The sequence below is a fragment of the Ranitomeya imitator genome, chromosome 1 (genome assembly GCF_032444005.1).
Source record: "Ranitomeya imitator isolate aRanImi1 chromosome 1, aRanImi1.pri, whole genome shotgun sequence".
NCBI classification, from domain to species: Eukaryota; Metazoa; Chordata; class Amphibia; order Anura; family Dendrobatidae; genus Ranitomeya; species Ranitomeya imitator.
Window position 1 is genome coordinate 908,309,686 of NC_091282.1, and position 19,934 is coordinate 908,329,619.

Consider the following 19,934-nt stretch of genomic DNA (forward strand, 5'->3'; position numbering starts at 1 on the left):
TCTGCCATCCTGACATGGTCCGGTTCATCATAGATAAGTCCTAGAGCCTCAAAGAACCTATCTACAGACATCAGTTCAGGAGCAGTGAGGGGCAGTGAGAAAGCTCAAGATTGGGGACCTTCCCTAAGTAAGGAGATAATAATCCCTACCCGTTGAGTCTCATTCCCAGACGATCGAGGTCTAAGGGAAAACACTAATTTACAACTAATCATAATTATAATGATAATTTTTATTTATATAGCGCCAACATATTCCACAGCACTTTGCAATTAAGCGGGGACATATACAGACAATAAATTCAATACAAGTTAAGACAATTTAAACAGTGACTTTAGGGGTGAGGTCCCTGCTCGCAAGCTTACAATTTACAAGGAAATGGGGGGACAACTCTCCCTGAACATACAATATTTATCTTTTTTGTCAGAAAAGGTGTCAGGAAGCTTAACCAAGGGTTTTTTTTGTAAGTGAGTATGAGACGTGACAAGGGCACGATGTTTCACTGAAAAATTCTGCACCATCTGTGTCAAACTGGACACTTGATCCACCAGGTTACTAAGCGGATCCATGACCAGAGAAAAAAATGCAAAAATCCCCTTTAAATGTGTGGTCAGCTATAATTTAATGTGCTGCTGCAGTGCAGCATAGTGCAACTTCCACCAGGGGGTGCCGGTGAGGGACGAGAGGTTGAACACACAGCGTAGCAACACTTGAACAGCAGCACAGGTGCCACAGGTAACGAAAGAGAAGTCAGACAAGCCAAGGTCATATACAGAGAGGTCATCGCAGTACACAGGGGCAGTCAGAATAATAGACAGCTGTTTGGTCTTCACTATAGTGGAGTTTGGAGTGTGACTGTTTGAGATAGTGGACAGTTGTCTTTTATACTGATAACAAGTTCAAACAGGTGCCATTACTACAGGTAAAGAGTGGAGAACAGAGGAGCCTCTTAAAGAAGAAATTACAGATCTGTGAGAGCCAGAAATCTTGCATGTTTTTAGGTGACCAAATATTTATTTTCCACCATAATTTGCAAAATAAATCTTGCCAAATCAGATAAGATGATTTTCTGGTGGATCAAGTGTGTTTTCTCATTTTGACTCTAATAGTTGTGGTCTACCTATGATGTCAATTACAGGCCTCTGTCATCTTTTTAAGTGGGAGAACTTGTACTATTGGTCACTGACTAAATACTTTTTTCCCCACTGTATGGCATGCTGAATCATGTTAGCAACTCCCAAAAAAAAGTTTTTTTACTGTGCAACAGCTAATATCACAGAACAATTTAACTGCCAATAAATGACAATGTGGGATTTGGCGTGCTGAATCACATTTGTAACCTCCAAAAATGTTTTTTTATTTACTGTGTATGAGCTCACCACCACAAAATGACAGGGTGAGATATGGAGTGCAGAATCACTTTAGCAACTGCCCCCTCCCCCCCAATTTTTTTTTACTGCCCAACAGCTCAGATCACATAACAATGTCACCACCACTAAATAACAAGGTGGGATATGGCATGCTGTATCACATTTAGCAAATGAAAAAAGTAAGATTTCAAAAGGTCTACTCATACATGCAGCACAATAGAAGCAGTTCATAACACACTTATAGGACTTGTGCACTGCTGTCTTTGTCTGTGGATCTCAGTAATGGCACAAAAATAAACAATCTGATGGAAGCTCGATATTACAGCCACACAGGACACTAGCTATCTAAACTATCTGACTTTGAAACAACCACCTAGCTAACTAGCTAAAATCTATCAGCACCCAGGACCAGCGTCAGGAGCAGCCACTCTGCACTGTTATATTGACAAAATGGCTCTAAATCAACATGGCCGCTCTTTACACAGAGAGGGACACGTGAGTTCAGCAGTCAAATACACAAGCGATTGTGTCAGAACATTGTGGATGTTTCCTGCACCCTGATTGGTTAGCCACAGTGTGCACACATAAAGTTAGAAAAAAATAAAAATTAAAAAAATATTGAAGCACTCCACTTCTCTGAGCTTTCCCCACCCCCTACCCTCATTAAACACATGCCCAAAGCTCAACATACACCACCATTATTGTAGCCAAAGTAGTCAAAATAATTTAGTGTCAACGCAAATATTTTCCCTCACTTTGCACCAAATGTTACAGATTTTTACGATTTTATGAATATCTGCTTGTGTTTCCGATCATGAATCCGAATGTGCCATATTCATGCCGAATTTATGCTTTGCGATTGGTTTTCGAAAATATTTGCTCATCTCTAATTATGACCTTTGTTACATCTACAACAGATAACACAGGGATTCTATTAAAAACATACCAAGCAACTAAGTGACACATCACTGGAGTCAGGCTCTTTTGCCCTATATTAAGCTGCTCTCAAATTACATAGCAAAAACTTGCTGACAGGTTCCTTTTAAGGAACTGTGAACTTTTGTATACTTCTACTTTTGGTGCTCCAATGCAATTGTAGCTTTGGCTTGCAATACTCTCCAGTAATACTTAACATCAATATGGTTAAAACTATATCTATGCCACATGTGTAGAATGAATAAAACAACAAGATCAGTGCTATTTCCTGTTTTATGTCACAAATCATTTGAGTATTGATTAAATATTGTATGATGTACATACAATTTATGTATTATGTGTATTGAACATATCCAGATATTATCAATAAATTAACTGAACAGGGTGAAATCTAGTGGCAAGTACAAATAGTAATAACTAGTGATGAGCGAGTGTGCTCGTTACTCGAGCTTTCCGAGCATGCTCTGGTGTTCTCCGAGTATCTTGGGCGTGCTCATACATTATGTTTGTGTCCCCGAAACTGCATGATTTACGGCTCTTAGATAACCTGAACACATGCAACGGTTGCCTGTTTATTAGGGAATCCCCAAATGTATTCAGGCTGTCTAGCAGTCGCAAATCATGCAGCTACGGGGACACAAGCATAATCTACGAGCACGCCCAAAATACTCAGAGAACACCCGGAAATCTCGAGTAACAAGCACACTCGCTCAACAGTAGTAATGACATCTAAAAGGTATTTTTTAAATACAGCACCTATGAGTTGCATGTGGTAGAATTTATCATTGAATATGTGAAATGTCTTCTCAATAGAAATTATTTTACATGTTGATAAAAACTTTTACATCCAGAAGCAGGGTGTAAGCATGGGGGGAAGTTCTCACCCTCGCTTGCAAACATTACTATGGCTTTTTGGAAAAAAAACTATATTGTTCTCTCCAGATAACGCTTTTTTGAAAAACATAATTTGGTTTGGGAGATACATTGATGACCTCTTGCCGGTGTGGACAGGTGACATAGATGAAGCCAATATGTTTTTCAAATTTTTGGACGATAATTTCAAATTCACTCATTGTTTCAATAAAGAAAAAGTCAATTTCCTAGATGTTACCCTCCACATCAGTAGGGGAAAAAAAACTGACACTAATGCTATTCTTAAGCCAAATTCATGTCATCCGAAACATGTCACATAATATACCTGCGGGAGATCTTATTAGAATCAGAATAAATTGTTGTGATGATACTAGATGCAGAAGTGGACAAAAAAGGCGCTGAATTAAGAAGTAGAGGATATTCACTAAACATCTTAAAACAAGCCAAAAATAAGGCAGCAAAATTGAGTAGAGATGTTCTCATTAAAAATAATCATAAAAAAGTAATATCTCTGTGGACACGGGTTATATTAATTTCACTATCCAATATAGTGCTAACTATGGGGAAATAGTGAATATAATCAGAAAATACATACCAATGCTAGACCAGCTTAAACAAATTCTGGCAGACAATACTGTCCGGTTCTCTGCCAGAAAAGCTCCTACTTTGGGCACAATGATTTCACCTAGTCTTTCTGTGAGATAATACTAAAGAAACCAATAACTGGTTAAATCTGATAGGATTCTATAAATGTGGCCAGAAAATATGCATCAGCTGCACGCATGCTATGAAATGTAAGGATTTTACTTCTTATCACGGGCCTGACATATGCAATCAAAGATTTTATGAATTGTAACACCAGTGGAGTGATATATGTAATTGAATGTGCGGAATGCAAGATTCAGTACATTGGTTGCACAATCGGTCCTTTGAAACGCGGAATCAGGGGACATCTCTCTGCTTCTACGGGTGAATTGAAAATAAATGTTTCAGCCGTTTCAACACACTTTGCGGTAATGCATGGTGGGAATACTGCCGCATTACGATTTTGCGGTATAGAGAAGGTCAAACGCCCGACTCGGGGTGGTGATTATAGAAGAAAGGTTCTGAATCGCGAAACATTTTGGATGTTTAAGTTGGTTACTAGACATCCAGATGGTTTGAATATCAGGAGGGATTTAATCCTACAATATAATTAATACTTTGAAAAATCACATTGAATTATAGGAACCTGATAAGTTAAGCATTCTTAGAAACTACTCTTTTTGAATTCCACATGCCCGCAAAGTGTATACGCACTAATTTTATTTAAACTAATACAGATATACTGTTCGGATCTTGAAACTAATAAAAAATTCAGGCCCATACATTATGTGGAATATTTGGGAATAATAGATAATTGTGACATGTATGGATCAAGGTGTAAAATAGGTATATAGCATGGATAGTTGGAATATCAGTTTATTTGCATTAAGTAATAGTAGATAACATATATTACACAGGTATATTTATGTTTTGACATTCTACTTAATTTAAAAAAAATATATATCAATACATACCGTGCACATATAATACCATTATATTTCACTAAAATTTGATTTGCAAATAATACCAGCACAAATGTTCCACAGTTTATTATATATATTGAACCAATTTGCATTGTGTATGTGAATATCATGATATATGAAATGATAAACTTTTTGTAATGTTATTTATATAATATAATATGATTCCATACTATCTTGCTATTACATTTATGCATAGGTTCACATGGGCCTATTTTTCCAGCTGCACTCTTCTGGTTGCAAGGAATGACTTAAATTCAACAGCTATGTTGAAATCATCTGTGTGCGTGCTGGACATGAAATTATACGATTCTGTGATAGTAGTGCACCTGACATCTTAACTATTGCTGGACATGAAATTGTCACTCACACAGCTGAAATTTCTGCTCTGAACCTAGCCTCTGCATGGACATGTCTTTGTAGCTATTTAATGTCTTTTTGTGTCTGTTCACTGTGACCATGATTAACCCTTTAATGACCGCCGATATGCCTTTTAACGGTGGTTGTTAAGGGTACTGGGGGGTAGCTGAGACCCCAGAGAACATGATTTGGGTCAGTTTTTACTGACGCATGGGTTACAATCCCCGGTATTAACCGTATACTGGCGAACGCCAAAAAAAAGCGCAATTTGCCATATAATTCTCTGTCCTCCAATGTGATCGCACATCACAGGACAGAGAAATAGGGTCCTCGATCCCTCTCTGGTACCTCCTGGTGCTCCTAATGCTTTCCTCCATGGGCGCCGCCATCTTCTCCCGGGAAGAAAATGGCAGACTCATGCACAGTGTGTCCACCGAATCTGCCGGCCAGCACCCAGCAGATCTCAGTGTCTCAGCTGCCGGGGGTAGCCGAGACCCCAAAGAACATGGTTCGGGTCGGTTTTAATGACCCCTGTTTTCCAATCGCCGTTACTAACCGTGTAACGGCGGCCACAAAAAAAAAAAGATGTCCCATTTAATTTCTCTCTCCTCTGATGTGAGAAGTCCCATATCCCCCCCAGTAGGGTTGGGATTAGGGTTAGGGATGTGTTGGGATAGGGATGTGATTAGGGTTATGGTTAGGGTTGGGATTAGGGTTAGGCGTGTTGGGGTTAGGGTTGTGATTAGGATTATGGATAGGGTTGGGATTAGGGTTAGGGGTGTGTTGGGGTTAGGGTTGGAGTTAGAATTGAGGGGTTTCCACTATTTAGGTACATCAGGGGGTTTCCAAACGCGACATGGCTCCACCATTGATTCCAGCCAATTTTGCTTTCAAAAAGTCAAATGGTGCTCCATCCCTTCTGAGCTCTGCAGGGCGCCCAAACAGAGGTTTACCCCCACATGGGGCATCAGCATACTCAGGACAAATTGAACATCTTTGGGGTCCAGTTTATCCTGTTACCCTTGGGAAAATAAAAAAAATTGAGGGCTAAAAAATCATTTTTGTGGAAAAAAAATGATTTTTTTATTTTCACGGCTCTGCGTCATTAACTTCTGTGAAGCACTTAGGCGTTCAAAGTGCTCATGACACATATAGATAAACTCCTTGGGGGATCTAGTTTCCAAAATGGGGTCACTTGTGGGGTGTTTCCACTGTTGCACATCAGGGGCTCTGCAAACTCAACATGACATCACAGACCATTCTATCAAAGTCTGCATTCCAAAACAGCGTTCCTTCCCTTCCGAGCTCTGCCATGCGCCTAAACAGTGGTTCCCCCCACATATCAGTGGATATCAGTGTACTCAGGACAAATTGCACAATAACGTTTGGGGTCCAATTTCTCCTGTTACCCTTGTGAAAGTAAAAATTTGGGGGTGAAAAGATATTTTTTGTGGAAAAATATGATTTTTCAATTTCACGGTTCTACATTATAAATTTCTGTGAAGCACTTGGGGGTTCACAGTGCTCATCATACATCTAGATAAGCTCCTTGGGGTCTAGTTTCCAAAATGGGGTCAATTGTGGGGGTTTCTACTGCTTAGGTACATCAGGGGCTCTGCAAATGCAACATGATGCCAGCAGACCATTCCATCAAAGTCTGCATTTTAAAACATCACTACTTCCCTTCTGAGCCCCGATGTGTGCACAAACAGTGGTCCCCCCACATATGGGGTATCGCCGTACTCAGGACAAATTGCACAACAACTTTTTTACTCCAATTTGTCCTGTTACCCTTGTGAAAATCAACAATTGTGGGCCAAAAAAACATTTTTGAGGAAAAAAAAAGATTTTTTATTTTCACGACTCTGCGTTATAAACTTCTTTGAAGCACTTGGGGTTCAAAGTGATGATCACACATCTAGAAAAGTTCCTTTAGGGGTCTAGTTTCCAAAATGGTGTCAATTGTGGGGGTTTTCCACTATTTAGGCACATCAGGGGCTCTCCAAACGCGATATGGCGTCCGATCTCAATTCCAGCCAATTCTGCACTGAAAAAGTAAAATGGCACCCCTTCTCTTCCAAGCTCTGCCGTGCACCCAAACATTGGTTTACCCCAACATATGGGGTATCAGCGTACTCAGGACAAATTGCGCAACTACTTTTGCTGTCTAATTTCTCCTGTTACCCTTGCAAAAATAAGAATTTGGGGGCGAAAAAATAATTTTTGTGGAAAAAATACGATTTTTTATTTTCACGGCTCTACTTTATAAACTTCTGTGAAGCACTTGGGGGTTCAAAGTGCTCACCACACATCTAGATAAGTTCCTTAAGGGGTCTAGTTTCCAAAATGGTGTCACTTGTGGGGATTTCCACTGTTTAAGCATATCAGGGGCTCTCCAAATGCGACATGGCGTCTGATATCAATTCCAGCCAATTCTGCATTGAAAAAGTCAAACGGCACTCTTTCTCTTCCAAGCTCTGCGGTGCGCCGAAACAGTGGTTTACTCCCACATATGGGGTATCGGCATATTCAGGAGAAATTGCACAACAAATTTTGTCGTTAATTTCCTCTTTTTACACTTGTGAAAATAAAAAAAATTGGTTCTGAAGTAAAATATTTGTAAAAAAAAGTTAAATGTTAATTTTTTCCTTCCACATTGCTTCAGTTCCTGTGAAGCACTTCAAGGGGTAATAAACTTCTTGAATGTGGTTTTCAGCACCTCAAAGGGTGTCCTTTTTAGAATGGTGTCACTTTTGGGTATTTTCTGTCATCTACACCCCTCAAAATGACTTTAAATGTGAGATAGTCCCTAAAAAAATGGTTTTGTATATTTTGCTGTAAAAATGAGAAATTGCTGGTCAACTTTTAACCCTTATAACTTTCTAAGAAAAAAAATTTTGTTTCCAAAATTGTGCTGATGTAAAGTAGACATGTGGGAAATGTTACTTATTAAGTATTTTGTGTGACATATCTCTCTGATTTAAGGGCATAAAAATACAAAGTTTGAAAATTGCAAAAGTTTAAAAATTTTCACCATATTTCCGTTTTTTTCACAAACGCAAGTAATATCGAAGAAATGTTACCACTAACATGAAGTACAATATGTCACGAAAAAACAATCTTAGAATCAGCGAAATCCATTAAAGTGTTCCAGAGTTATAACCTCATAAAGGGACAGTGGTCAGAATTGTAAAAATTGGTCTGGTCATTAAGCTGCAAATTGGCTCCGTCACTAAGGGTTTAAGGCCTCGTTAGGCTATGTGCACACATAGGCAGGGTCCCTGCGGGTTTTCCCGCAGCGGATTTGATAAATCTGCAGGGCAAAACAGCTGCAGTTATCCCTGCAGATTTATCTTGCGGTTTCCGCTGCGGGTTACTCCTGCACTTGTTTTACTACTGATGCTGCATATGCAGCATCAATAGTAATGTTAAAAATAATTTAAAAAATGGTTATACTCACCCTCTGACGTCCCGATCTCCTCGGTGCTGCACGCGGCGGTCCGGTTCCAAAGATGCTATGCGAGAAGGACCTTCGTAACGTCACGGTCATGTGACCGCGACATCATCGCAGGCCCTGCTCGCATAGCAACCCTGAGACCGGACGGCTGCATGCAGCGCTGAGAGGTGAGTATAGCATTATTTTTTATTTTAATTCTTTTTTTTACACAAATATGGTTCCCAGGGCCTGGAGGAGAGTCTCCTCTCCTCCACCCCGGGTAGCAACCGCACATTATCCGCTTACTTCCCGCATGGTGGGCATAGCCCCATGCGGGAAGTAAGCGGATCAATGCATTTCTATGTGTGCAGAATCGCTGCGATTCTGCACAAAAGAAGTGACATGCTGCAGATTGTAAACCGCTGCGTTTCTGGGTGTTTTTTTCCGCAGCATGTGCACAGCGGATTGCGGTTTCCCATAGGTTTACATGTTTACTGTAAAGGCAATGGAAAGTGCTGTGGACCCGCAGCATCAAAATCGCTGCAGTTCCGCGGTAAAAAACGCAACATGTGCACATAGCCTACAGGCCGAAACATGTTGCTTCTAGATGTCCACTGGCTGATCTGACTGCAAGTAACTGTGCTTTTTTATATTTTTCTATTATTCTTGAATACAATTTTATATATATTAGACCCTCTGAAAGCGCAGCGGACCCTTCATCGCCGGGTCATACACATGTTTTTTGGATCTAAAAGGTATGGTTCAATAAATAAACATATGTTAAGTCAAATTAATGTCACATTTTTTAATTGATTAATTAACTCCACTTCTTTTTGAGGTATATGTGCTTAAAAGAAGCAGTCCGATGTATATTTTTTTTATTAAATATGTGTGTATATGCATGTAGTGTAGTGTGAGTGTATTAATATACCCATCTACCGCTGCTTTATCTTTGTTTCGCTTCTGAGTGACATCACCGCAATTGCTACTAACTGGCTCACTCTGTGCCAGAAGCCTCTTTTACAATGTAAGTCTATGCAGTCTCATTCTGACTGTCCATAGGCTTACATTGTAAAAGCGACTTCTGGGTCACACACACAGAGCCCAGTGTGACCCTGAGAGTCTGCACTGAGAAGCAGAAAAGAACGGCGCTGGACACCGGAGAGAGCAGCGGTAGGTGACTATATTAATACACTCACGCTACATTACATGCACATTCAATAAAAAATCTAGATGCGATTCCTTCTTTAAATAAAGGATACTGTTATATTATTCTGATATTATTTCTATATGAGGACTACACGGGAGACATTGCCTTATGGTATTGACATTGAGGGACATTATTGATGTGTGGAGGCCATATATAATCACATTGTTATTATACGGGAGCCACATGGAGGACATTGTTAATGTATGGGGCTACATGGGGAAATATGTTAATGTTTGGGGTCATATAGGGAACATTATTACATTATTGATGTATGGGGCCACCTAGGGGAATATCACCACAATATCATAAAAGCAAAGATATTGTTACGTTTTCGCAATATGTAGCATTTATTTCCTGATATATGTAACGCTTGTATTGGGGCATAAATGCTGCTGTACAGATGCCATTTTACTATTTTGTAATCGGGGCTAACACAGACTCTATGCTACTAATGCGTACGCAACTGACTAACATGCTGGTGTGTGTGCGTCTGTATGTGGAGGGGGAGGATTGGTCCAAATTTAGAATTTTGCCATGGAACCCATTGAATTTTCGTTTTGCCACTGCCCACTGAACTGACTTTTCTTATATGTAAATTACCAGAAAAAATACTTAGCTGAAAAGCAAAACATAATGACATGTGTTCAACAATAGAAGAACTGCTTCCTAGCACTTTTTATTTTTAATGATTCAGTTAATCAAATTCTTGACTACTGTCACTTCTACTTTCTGATGAACTTTGTCTGTAGTTGTGTCGCTTGCCACCAGTCTTGTGTTTTTTTCCACTGCTGTATTGAAATTTTTTTCTAGTTTGTTTTGCACCTTTATGCTTGTTTATTTTGGGTTTTTTCCTCGGTTTTTTGTTTGATTTGACTTTTTGGTTCATGGAATTTTTCTCCTCCTTTGTGTGTCTATCAGGTCTATCCATACTGCTTTTTGAATAGAACAAGTCCTTTTGTGTTGGGGGCTGTGTCACAAAAATATCTTCCTTCACTTTGGGTGGATACTTGCATTGCCCATCAGATTCAAAACATCCTATATTACTACTAGAGTCATTAATTTTTGGCAGAAAATCTGTGTGTGTTCCTTGATTACCCATATCTGTGTTATTGTAGACTGGGGTGTCAAGAAGGGTACTACCGTCAGTACCAAAGTAATCATCTCCATTGCTATATTCATTTATTTTCACTTCTTTACTGTGTGATATTCCTGTCTGAAGTCCCTTTGTGATATTGGCAACTAGATCCCTATCTTTATACATCTCAATATCATTTTGAGCTAAATTTACTGCACTTGTAATGGTATCAAACTTTACATCAGGTGTGCTGTTATAGTCTCTGGTACCAGTCTCCGTATATGTTTCTCCATTTTCTGTAGTTTTAGGAGAATTTGTATTACTTGGAAAGTCAAAAAGTGCACTACTATCAGTAACATAGTAATCATCTTGATTACCACTGGTCTTCTGCATCTCTTTAATGTGAGACGTTCCTGTCTGAAGTCCATGTGTAGTGTTAGAGAGTAGACTTGTGGTTTCATACATCTCAATATCATTTTGAGTTAAACTTACTGCACTTGTAATGGTTTCAAACTTTACATCAGGTGTGCTGTTATAGTCTCTGGTACCAGTCTCCATATATGTTTCTCCATTTTCTGTAGTTATAGAAGAGTTTTTATTACTTGGAAAGTCAAAAAGTGCACTAGTATCAGTAACATAGTAATCATCTTGATTACCACTGGTCTTCTGCATCTCTGTAATGTGAGACGTTCCTGTCTGAAGTCCATGTGTAGTGTTAGGGAGTAGACTTGTGTTTTCATATATTTCAATGTCCTTTTGAGTTGCTCCTACTGTACTAAACTTTAAACCAGGCATATGGGTGTTGTCTCTGGTCCCAGTATTTGTATCTGGCATCTGTTTCTTGTCATACATGCTTGCAGGTTTAATGGTCGGAATGATTGTATCTTCATTGATATCTTTATTTTCTGTATTTATGGGAAAATTTCGGTTACTTTGATGGTCGTTCTTCATTGTTGTGTCTTCAACTCTGTCCTTCAATTAGACCATATGAAACACAAAATATAGGTAAAAATACAAGTTCCTAAAAGGCTGCCCAAAGTTCTGTTTGGGGGAAAGGCAGAAGAAGTATGACAATCTGCAGTGTATTACTGGAATATGTCATCACTTTCTGATCAATGGGTGTTCAACTGCTGGGACTTCTACTTATCCTGACATTAAAGGTATGACAATGTTAATTTAACACTTCCTATTCCCTTTTTTACATTGTACGGGTGTTACCTGTAATTCCCAGTACAGGGATTTTCAGAACAGTTATGTTCACTTTACAGGGCCTCGCCACAATCCCTTGCATTGCCAAAGTACAAGGAATATTTTAAAGCCGAGCCAACCAAAACCGAAGCAATATTATTCTAAAGATCAATGGAGATGATGGTTGAACCTCAACTGATCAGAAAGTGATGGTATACCATTTATATAACACTTTAAAATAATATTCAAGATAATTTCCACCCACTGTAAATATAAAATTGTATGTTAGTTAAATTAAGCATTATTATAGTTGCCTTTCTGTCAAAAGTGACAAAAGGAAGAACAAAGCGGTATCGGCTGTCAGTTTTGAATTAGCTTCTCAGAAAAAAAATCCTTTAGCTTTGTAAATCAATAGAACATGCTAATACAACAGTGACAATCAATATGGCTGCACTTCCTCTTGTCACTTTTTTACTCTGTGTACATTTATCTATAACCGATCCCTGGCTACTGCTCTGATTTATTATATAATGTTATTAATATTATTATGTAATGTTATATTAGTAAATGTTCTCTTGAAAATTATCACTGTGCAATGCAGAACACAAACAGCATTTCCCATTTTCTTGAAAAATCCTAATACAGAATTACCTTGGCTTCTTTATTTTCTGGTAGAAATTCAAATACATAGACATTTATGCCACTGTTGGAATCACGACCTTGGTAAATTAGCTAAAAATCAGGATAAAATCCCCCCACCAAAAAATAAATAAAAAAAACATAAAGGAAAGCATTAAGTAGAGTTCAAAGATTCAATGGAAATTAATATATAAGAACATAACTACAGTTGTTTTCCAAAGTGCAGGTTGATGTGCTTTAGGTCACATTAGTGAGAGGGAATATAAAGGAATGTATTTATTGTGTTCCTCAGCGCCACTGCTTGTGGTGCATCGTGTAGGATAACGGGCCCTTTACCTTTACATGCCTTGGGACCCTTTGATTTGGTTTTATTGTATTGTATTGGTTTATTGGTATTGCAATCACTTGCTGTTAGTACTGTACTTTGGGTATACTTATATTCTCTTATTTGCTATATTATTAAGTATACATCTCTAGAGGGTCCCATGGAAGATATTATTTCATATGAGAGTATTTATCAATGTGCAACCTCATTGATATTATTGAAGGACACATGCTTTTTAATTATTTTTAAAAGGAACATTATAATCTGACACACACACAGCGTGCTCACTATGTAGTAAATAACTGGAAGTGAGCAGCTGCAGGGGGAATAAAACTTGGTTTTCTCCCTGCGGCCACTTCTCCAGTAAGCTGGCTATACAGGATTTAAACACTATTTACCCCAAAATTACCACTATTTCCAAAGGTAAATCACATTTCTGGACATGATGGGTTCCCTTTAATATCTGGCCCTATAATTGTTGTTTTGAATAAAGCTTACATATTTTGTTTATCTGATATTTTGCATAGTGTATCCTTTTTAGACTTTTCATGTATCCGCTCATCATCCATTAGAACAGATCCAGCAGCAATCCATTAACAAAAAAAGTTGTGCAAACACAATTTTTTATACATTGAACTGATCCAATAAGCAAAAAATCAATCCTTAACAAAAGAGAGAAGACCAGATCGATAATTAATGGATCTGTTTTCCATAGACTTCAATGTTAAAAAAAAGGGATCTAGTTGAAATCATTTTTTTTTAGCTGGACAAAAAAGTTTTCTCTGCAAAACTTCTTTGTCAACGGGTGGTTATTTATCTGCAGATCACTGGCAGATTGAACCGATATACCTGCTCTTATTCTTGTGAGATCTCATATGTAGCACCAGCTTTACCATCCTTCTATATCTATACCTTCAGCATCTGCAGAGGTATGTAGCGGTATGATTAACATGATGATTAACGTGCCATAAAAAGCTATTTACATCACTATCATCCTAAGGCCGGGATCACACATACGCGAGATACGGCCGAGTCTCGCAGGTGAAATCCCTCCTCCGGCGCCGGCACTTGGGAGTGGAGCATGCAGCTCTATGTATAGCTGTGTGGCCACACGCTTCGCTCCGGAGGAGGGATTTCACCTGCGAGACTCGGCCGTATCTCGCGTATGTGTGATCCCGGCCTTAGGCTGGGTTCAGATGGGTGTGTTATATGATCTGTATTCGGACAGCAATGCATGGACTGACCTTGGATCTCTCAACCCAATTTTACATCTTCATATACAATAATGAAACTGGAAGTTTGGCTCGGGAAATCCGTGCTCAGTACATGCATTGTAGTCTGATTCTGGCCTTACGAAAATCTGAACATGTATCAAAAAAACACTGACACAACAATGATGAAAGCAAGTACACAAATACAGATGTAAAAAAATAACATTTGGGAAATTGAAACTTGGACTTTAATTGGTTGCTTTTGCCAATCTACATTTTGTCATAGCTATGTGCATGGCTTACTTTTGGGTTTTGCGCACAACAAGCTGTGGTATCGTCGACATCGGGAGACTGGGTCTTTAAGTTTAAAAAATGACAAAGCAAAGAAGACATGTTATCAGAAGATATTGGTGAATTATCATGACAATACTTGTAGCTTGGTTTACACACAGTGGATTCATTGTAGATTAGTTGTGGATTCAGAAAAGAAAATCCACAGCGGCCATTGGAAAGATTGTGAATACAATTTCATAAAAACCATTCAAAAAAATCAGGGAAGATTTGAAGACATATTGCAGATTTTCCATTTGTATAATTTTATCCATTGCCACATACTGTACACAGGTCAAATGATTCCAGTTTGTGTGAACCCAGCCTAAATATTTTATAATAATTGCAATTATTAATAATAATAATAATAATAAAAGAGGGTGAATCATTGTCCTAGATCTATCTAAAGCAAACCTTGCTCTTTCTTGCATTTTCATTCACGGCAGATGAAATACAGTCATGCCGGCAGTTTTGGCACCCTTGAAATTGTTTCAGAAAATTAAGAATTTGGCTCAGAAAATTATTGCAATTATGCGTTTTATTATACACATGTTTGTTTCCTTTGTGTGTAGTTGAACAAGACAAAAAAAAACAGAGAAAAGACAAATTGGGCATAATTTCACACAAAACTCGAAAAATAGGTCAGACGGAATTTTTGGGAACAATTTCAAGGGTGCCAACACTTTCTGCCATGACTCTATATCAATGATACTTAGAATACTTTGCCTACACTTAGGTTACAAATGTATGACATAGGACAGCTGGTCTCATAAATATGACATAAAGTAATGTTTGAAAATGGAGTAAGAAAAACCAAAAAACAAAGATCAGGTCATGTTCGGATTACATGGGTTTTTTTGTGTTTTTTGCTTTGGAAATGCAAATCATATATGCAATTTGACTCTGTGGAATTTGTACTTCTCAGTCATGTCTGCAAAAAACAAACATTTACTGCAAGAGAAATTGAGACGTTGCGAAATGCTAAATCCCATAATCTTTACTCAAACTGTAATACACTGTATCTTTTTCCACATGGAAAAAACACACAAATTACTCTTCATGAAAACTTACTGATTAATTATGCTTAGATTATAGAACACCATCATATTCATCAGCACTTTGCAGACATCATTATTATCTGTGTACATTGGGCCTCACAATGTAGATTCCCATTCAGTTTGTCTATGGAGTATGGAAGAAAACCAGAGAACCTGAAGGAAGCCCATGCAAACATGAGGAGAACATTGCAGGTTGTCTTTAGTGAGATTTGAACTTAGGACCCCAGCGCTGCAAAGTTTTAGCACTAACCTCTGAGCCGCTAACCTCTGAGCCAACATGCTTTCCAACTTAGACTTAAAGGGGTTGTACCACGAACATAAGTACTGGATATTTTAATCAACAGATCTTGGAATAAAAACAAACTTCACAATTAAATGTGCTTAGAAAAAATGTTCCTATGCTGAAATAATCCTATAAATGTGTCCCTGCTGTGTACTGTGTAATGGCTGTGTCTGACCGTGCAGGAACATGGTCTGATCATACCTCATCTCCTGGGCAAGGGAGGAAGGAGGAAAGTATACAGACAGAACATCAGGGGATCACAGCTGATTCATTCTGTGAGGTAAAATATTGTTTATAAACAGGCAGTGAAATGTTTTACCTCACAGAAAGAATCAGCTGTTATCCCAAGCTGTCCTGTCTGTATACTCTCTTTTTGCTTCCGTCCCCGCCCAGGAGCTGTGGTATGATCAGACCATGTTCCTGTACGGTCAGACACGGCCATTACACAGTACACAGCAGGGGCACATTTTTTAAGATTATCTCAGCACAGTAAAAAATTTTTACACACAACCAATTGTAGAAGTTATTATTATTATTCCAAAATCTATTGATTGAAATATACTTTTGTTTGCGGAAAAAACACTTTAAGAGATAAAATATGAAATGTTTATACCTGCGTAGTGCTTTATTGGCACTGGCTGTGATGGGAGTTAAGGAAATACAGTGGGGCAAAAAAGTATTTAGTCAGTCAGCAATAGTGCAAGTTCCACCACTAAAAAAGAAGTTACAGGTCTGTGAGAGCCAGAAATCTTGATTGTTTGTTTCTGACCAAATACTTATTTTCCGCCATAATATGCAAATAAAATGTTAAAAAAACAGACAATGTGATTTTCTGGATTTTTTTTTCTCAGTTTGTCTCCCATAGTTGAGGTCTACCTATGATGTAAATTACAGACGCCTCTCATCTTTTTAAGTGGTGGAACTTGCACTATTGCTGACTGACTAAATACTTTTTTGCCCCACTGTATAATGTGTAGATATATTTTTTGTCATCTCAATTAAAACATACAGCATTATATGTACTTACTGGAAACTGAAAGGTTTCTGAAATTAGACAGATCCATACAAGAATAAGCTTCATTTTGAATACTTCTGTGGACAGATCACAATAGTTAAATGCTGGTGCTTTTCCAATTTATCTCTTTCGTTGAATGTACAGACAATATTACCAACTGTTACTCTACGTTTTCAAAATGTTCCAAGTTCTATCACATAAGAAGCACTTATAATTTGTATTTATTTTCCATAACATCACCTTATCATTGTCTATGAAGACTACTATTTTAAGATAAGTGACAATTTAAGTCATAGATTTTTCAAGCTAAATGCTACACTAGCAATCAAGAGACACCTAGACACCTATGCCTCTGCTATTTAAGGAATGTAGACATAATTAAAAAATAGCAATAATAAATATAAACCAATGAAGCATAAGCTTAAGACTACACCACGACACCCAAAATACTTAGAAACACATAAAAGACTCTAGAACATTTCCCTCATTTTTACCTGATGTGGTTTATATTACTCTTGTCTATGTCAACTATGATAAATATACATGTATATAACCCTAAATTTATAGCAAAACATTGATACTGTATCTTAAAATAAATTTGCTACTTTGAAATACATGGAGGTTAATTATTTTATTGAGTATTATACTGTAGAATAATCTGTGAAACTATTCCAAAGAAAAAATGTGACATTGAACATTGGAATTTTATGTTATTCTTGTTATCATAATGAGAAGGTTTTAATATATGTTTAGCTATAGGTTTCTATTTGCTACTTATGTGGAAAAAATGAGCTATCTTGGTGCAAAGGGCACATTCAGCAACATTTTACTTATCAATTACATATTTTATCAAATGTTTTTATTTATATAAAATGTAAGTATGGTCAAAGACATAATTTAGAGTCACTACTATAATTTTGGTGAAGTTTCAGACTGTCTAAATTAGAGTTTACACTGTCTAAATATTCAACAGAATGAATCAACCTTCTCTAGATATAGTGGACGTGGAGAGGTCAATAATAATAATGTGCTCTCTTTAGAGTCTGAAGTTAAAGGAATTCTGTCATATTAAAAATGGTATCTGATCTGCCGGCAAGATGACATGGAAATGAAGGAGCTGATCAGAATGATATGCATTTTTATGGGAAAAGTTTCAGCAAAACTTCTATTTTCATGGAAATAATTATTGTTTATTTGGATATGAGTCCAGTGGGTGGTCCTAATCAGTGATTGACAGTCTTCCTTGTATGTACATGCAGAGATAGCCGCCAATCACTGAGTAGGACCGCCCACTGAACTCATATGCATTTGAATACAAATGATTTCAATGAATAAAATATTAGCTATACAGAATTGTCATATCATTATATCATTTCCTTCTCTATACTGTGCTGTCCACAGATCAGGCTGCTTGTACATCATGATAAGTTCCTTTTAAAGCATCACCTTTGTAGTGTGAAAATTCTACAATCTTGAATCAAAAGGGCTAATTGCATCCAATCTAGTAGTAAACTGTAATTATATAAATAAATTACAACAGACTACAACATATATAGCAATTATTTTACCTGCCATCTCGTATCGCTTTATCCCATCTGAATTTGTAGAATGAATGTTTACTTCCAAGATTTAACCATGCGGACAGCCAATCAGATTTTTGTGTCCCAGAAGTCACCACCAGCATACAGACAGGCTTATTTCATGCCTAAAATACATCTGTGGTAACAAGAATTAGATAGAAAACAAAACAGCATATTGAAAAATAAAGGATTTCACAACCTGTGCAAAAGAAAAGATTATTTTTAGATCTAAATTCTGTGTTCTGTTAATATCAAATGGGGAAATTTTCCTTTACGTAAGAACTTTGGAGATACTGCAGAAGAAGATGAGCTTGAGAATGCAAAAGCTGCTAACCACAGTGATACAGAGAGAGATACTTGTGGTTTACTAGACCACAGAACAATGGAAAGTGCATGCAGTCATTTACTTCATTTAGATAAATGAAAAGTGTAACTCTGGGGTTTTTGCATAGCCCAAATAATTCCATCCAAATTCCCATTTTCCAAACACATTTTAATAATTAAAGTTCTAAAAAATATGTATCTTTTTTCATTTTGAAATAAATACCCAGATACACATGGATCATTTCCTGAAATGCTTAATTATAGTCTAGTATTTGTAGGGCACTAACCACCATCACAAACAAATGATGTGAGATTTTTCCTTTTAATTTTCCTGGTAACAGTTAAGAATACTTAGATGTAAACAACTTGTTTACTCAAGAAAATACATTCCTTTTTATAGCTAAAGTCAATTTCACCTTAGACTAATGACTTACTTTAATTATAAACCTGTTTTTGAAGATGAGATAAAGAATATATAAAACATATACCGTATATACTCGTGTATAAGCTTAGATTTTCAGCACATTTTTTGTGTGCCGAAAACACCCCCTCGGCTTATACATGAGTCAGACATGAATACTCACCCTCCGTCGCTGGATCTCCATCCCTACATCTCCGTTGTCCGGGCGCCGGCAGCTTCTTCCTGCACAGAGCGGTCACGTGGTACCGCTTATTAAGGTAATGAATATGTACGCGTCTCCACTCCCATAGCCACAGAGCGCATATTCATTACCATAATGAGCTGTACCACGAGACCTGTCCATCCCACACCTGAAGACACAGTAACATACTGTATAGAGCCCGGGTCATTATAGAGATCCTGTAAAAAGGCTCGAGTTACCTGTCATACAGGTATTGTCCTACCAAAAGGGGGACAGAGAGAACACGTGATGACTTTGTGTGAGGTTTAGGCAGCAAAGAACTACACCACAGCTCTATAAGGAAGGCTTATGACTCCACCTGGTAAGGGGAACTCCAGATTCGTTTCCAAGCCGGCCAGACCATCAACACCTCTGATTCGGTATCCTGGACTGCGGCTGCCTGAACCTTCAGTAAAAAGGTAAAGAGACTGCAACCCTGTATCCTCGTTTCTTTCTACACCACTTATCACCTGTCCCTACTACACCAGGAGCCCTGGGGATCCAGCTTCACCTGTGGG

The 19,934-nt window shown here is 37.9% G+C and overlaps 1 protein-coding gene across 1 annotated transcript; it reads right to left on the reverse strand.

Moving 5' to 3' along the window:
• Positions 1 to 10,303: 10,303 nt before the first annotated feature.
• LOC138654491 (uncharacterized) lies at positions 10,304 to 18,564 on the reverse strand. The gene is made up of 5 exons (XM_069743455.1): positions 18,440 to 18,564; positions 16,884 to 16,948; positions 14,489 to 14,542; positions 12,662 to 12,742; positions 10,304 to 11,794 (listed from the first exon to the last, which is right to left on the reverse strand). The coding sequence occupies exons 1-5, from the start codon at positions 18,444 to 18,446 to the stop codon at positions 10,442 to 10,444; spliced, it is 1,560 nt and encodes a 519-aa protein (XP_069599556.1). The 5' UTR covers positions 18,447 to 18,564; the 3' UTR covers positions 10,304 to 10,441.
• Between the last annotated feature and the right edge of the window lie 1,370 nt (positions 18,565 to 19,934).

Excerpts from the sequence above, each read along its gene's own strand:
- LOC138654491 (XM_069743455.1), bottom strand. Across the intron at positions 14,543-16,883 it reads CAGAAACCTTTCAGTTTCCA|ACCCAGTCTCCCGATGTCGA; the intron begins GTAAGTACATAT and ends TTAAACTTAAAG. Across the intron at positions 12,743-14,488 it reads GTTGTGCGCAAAACCCAAAA|CTAATTTACCAAGGTCGTGA; the intron begins GTAAGCCATGCA and ends CCTGATTTTTAG.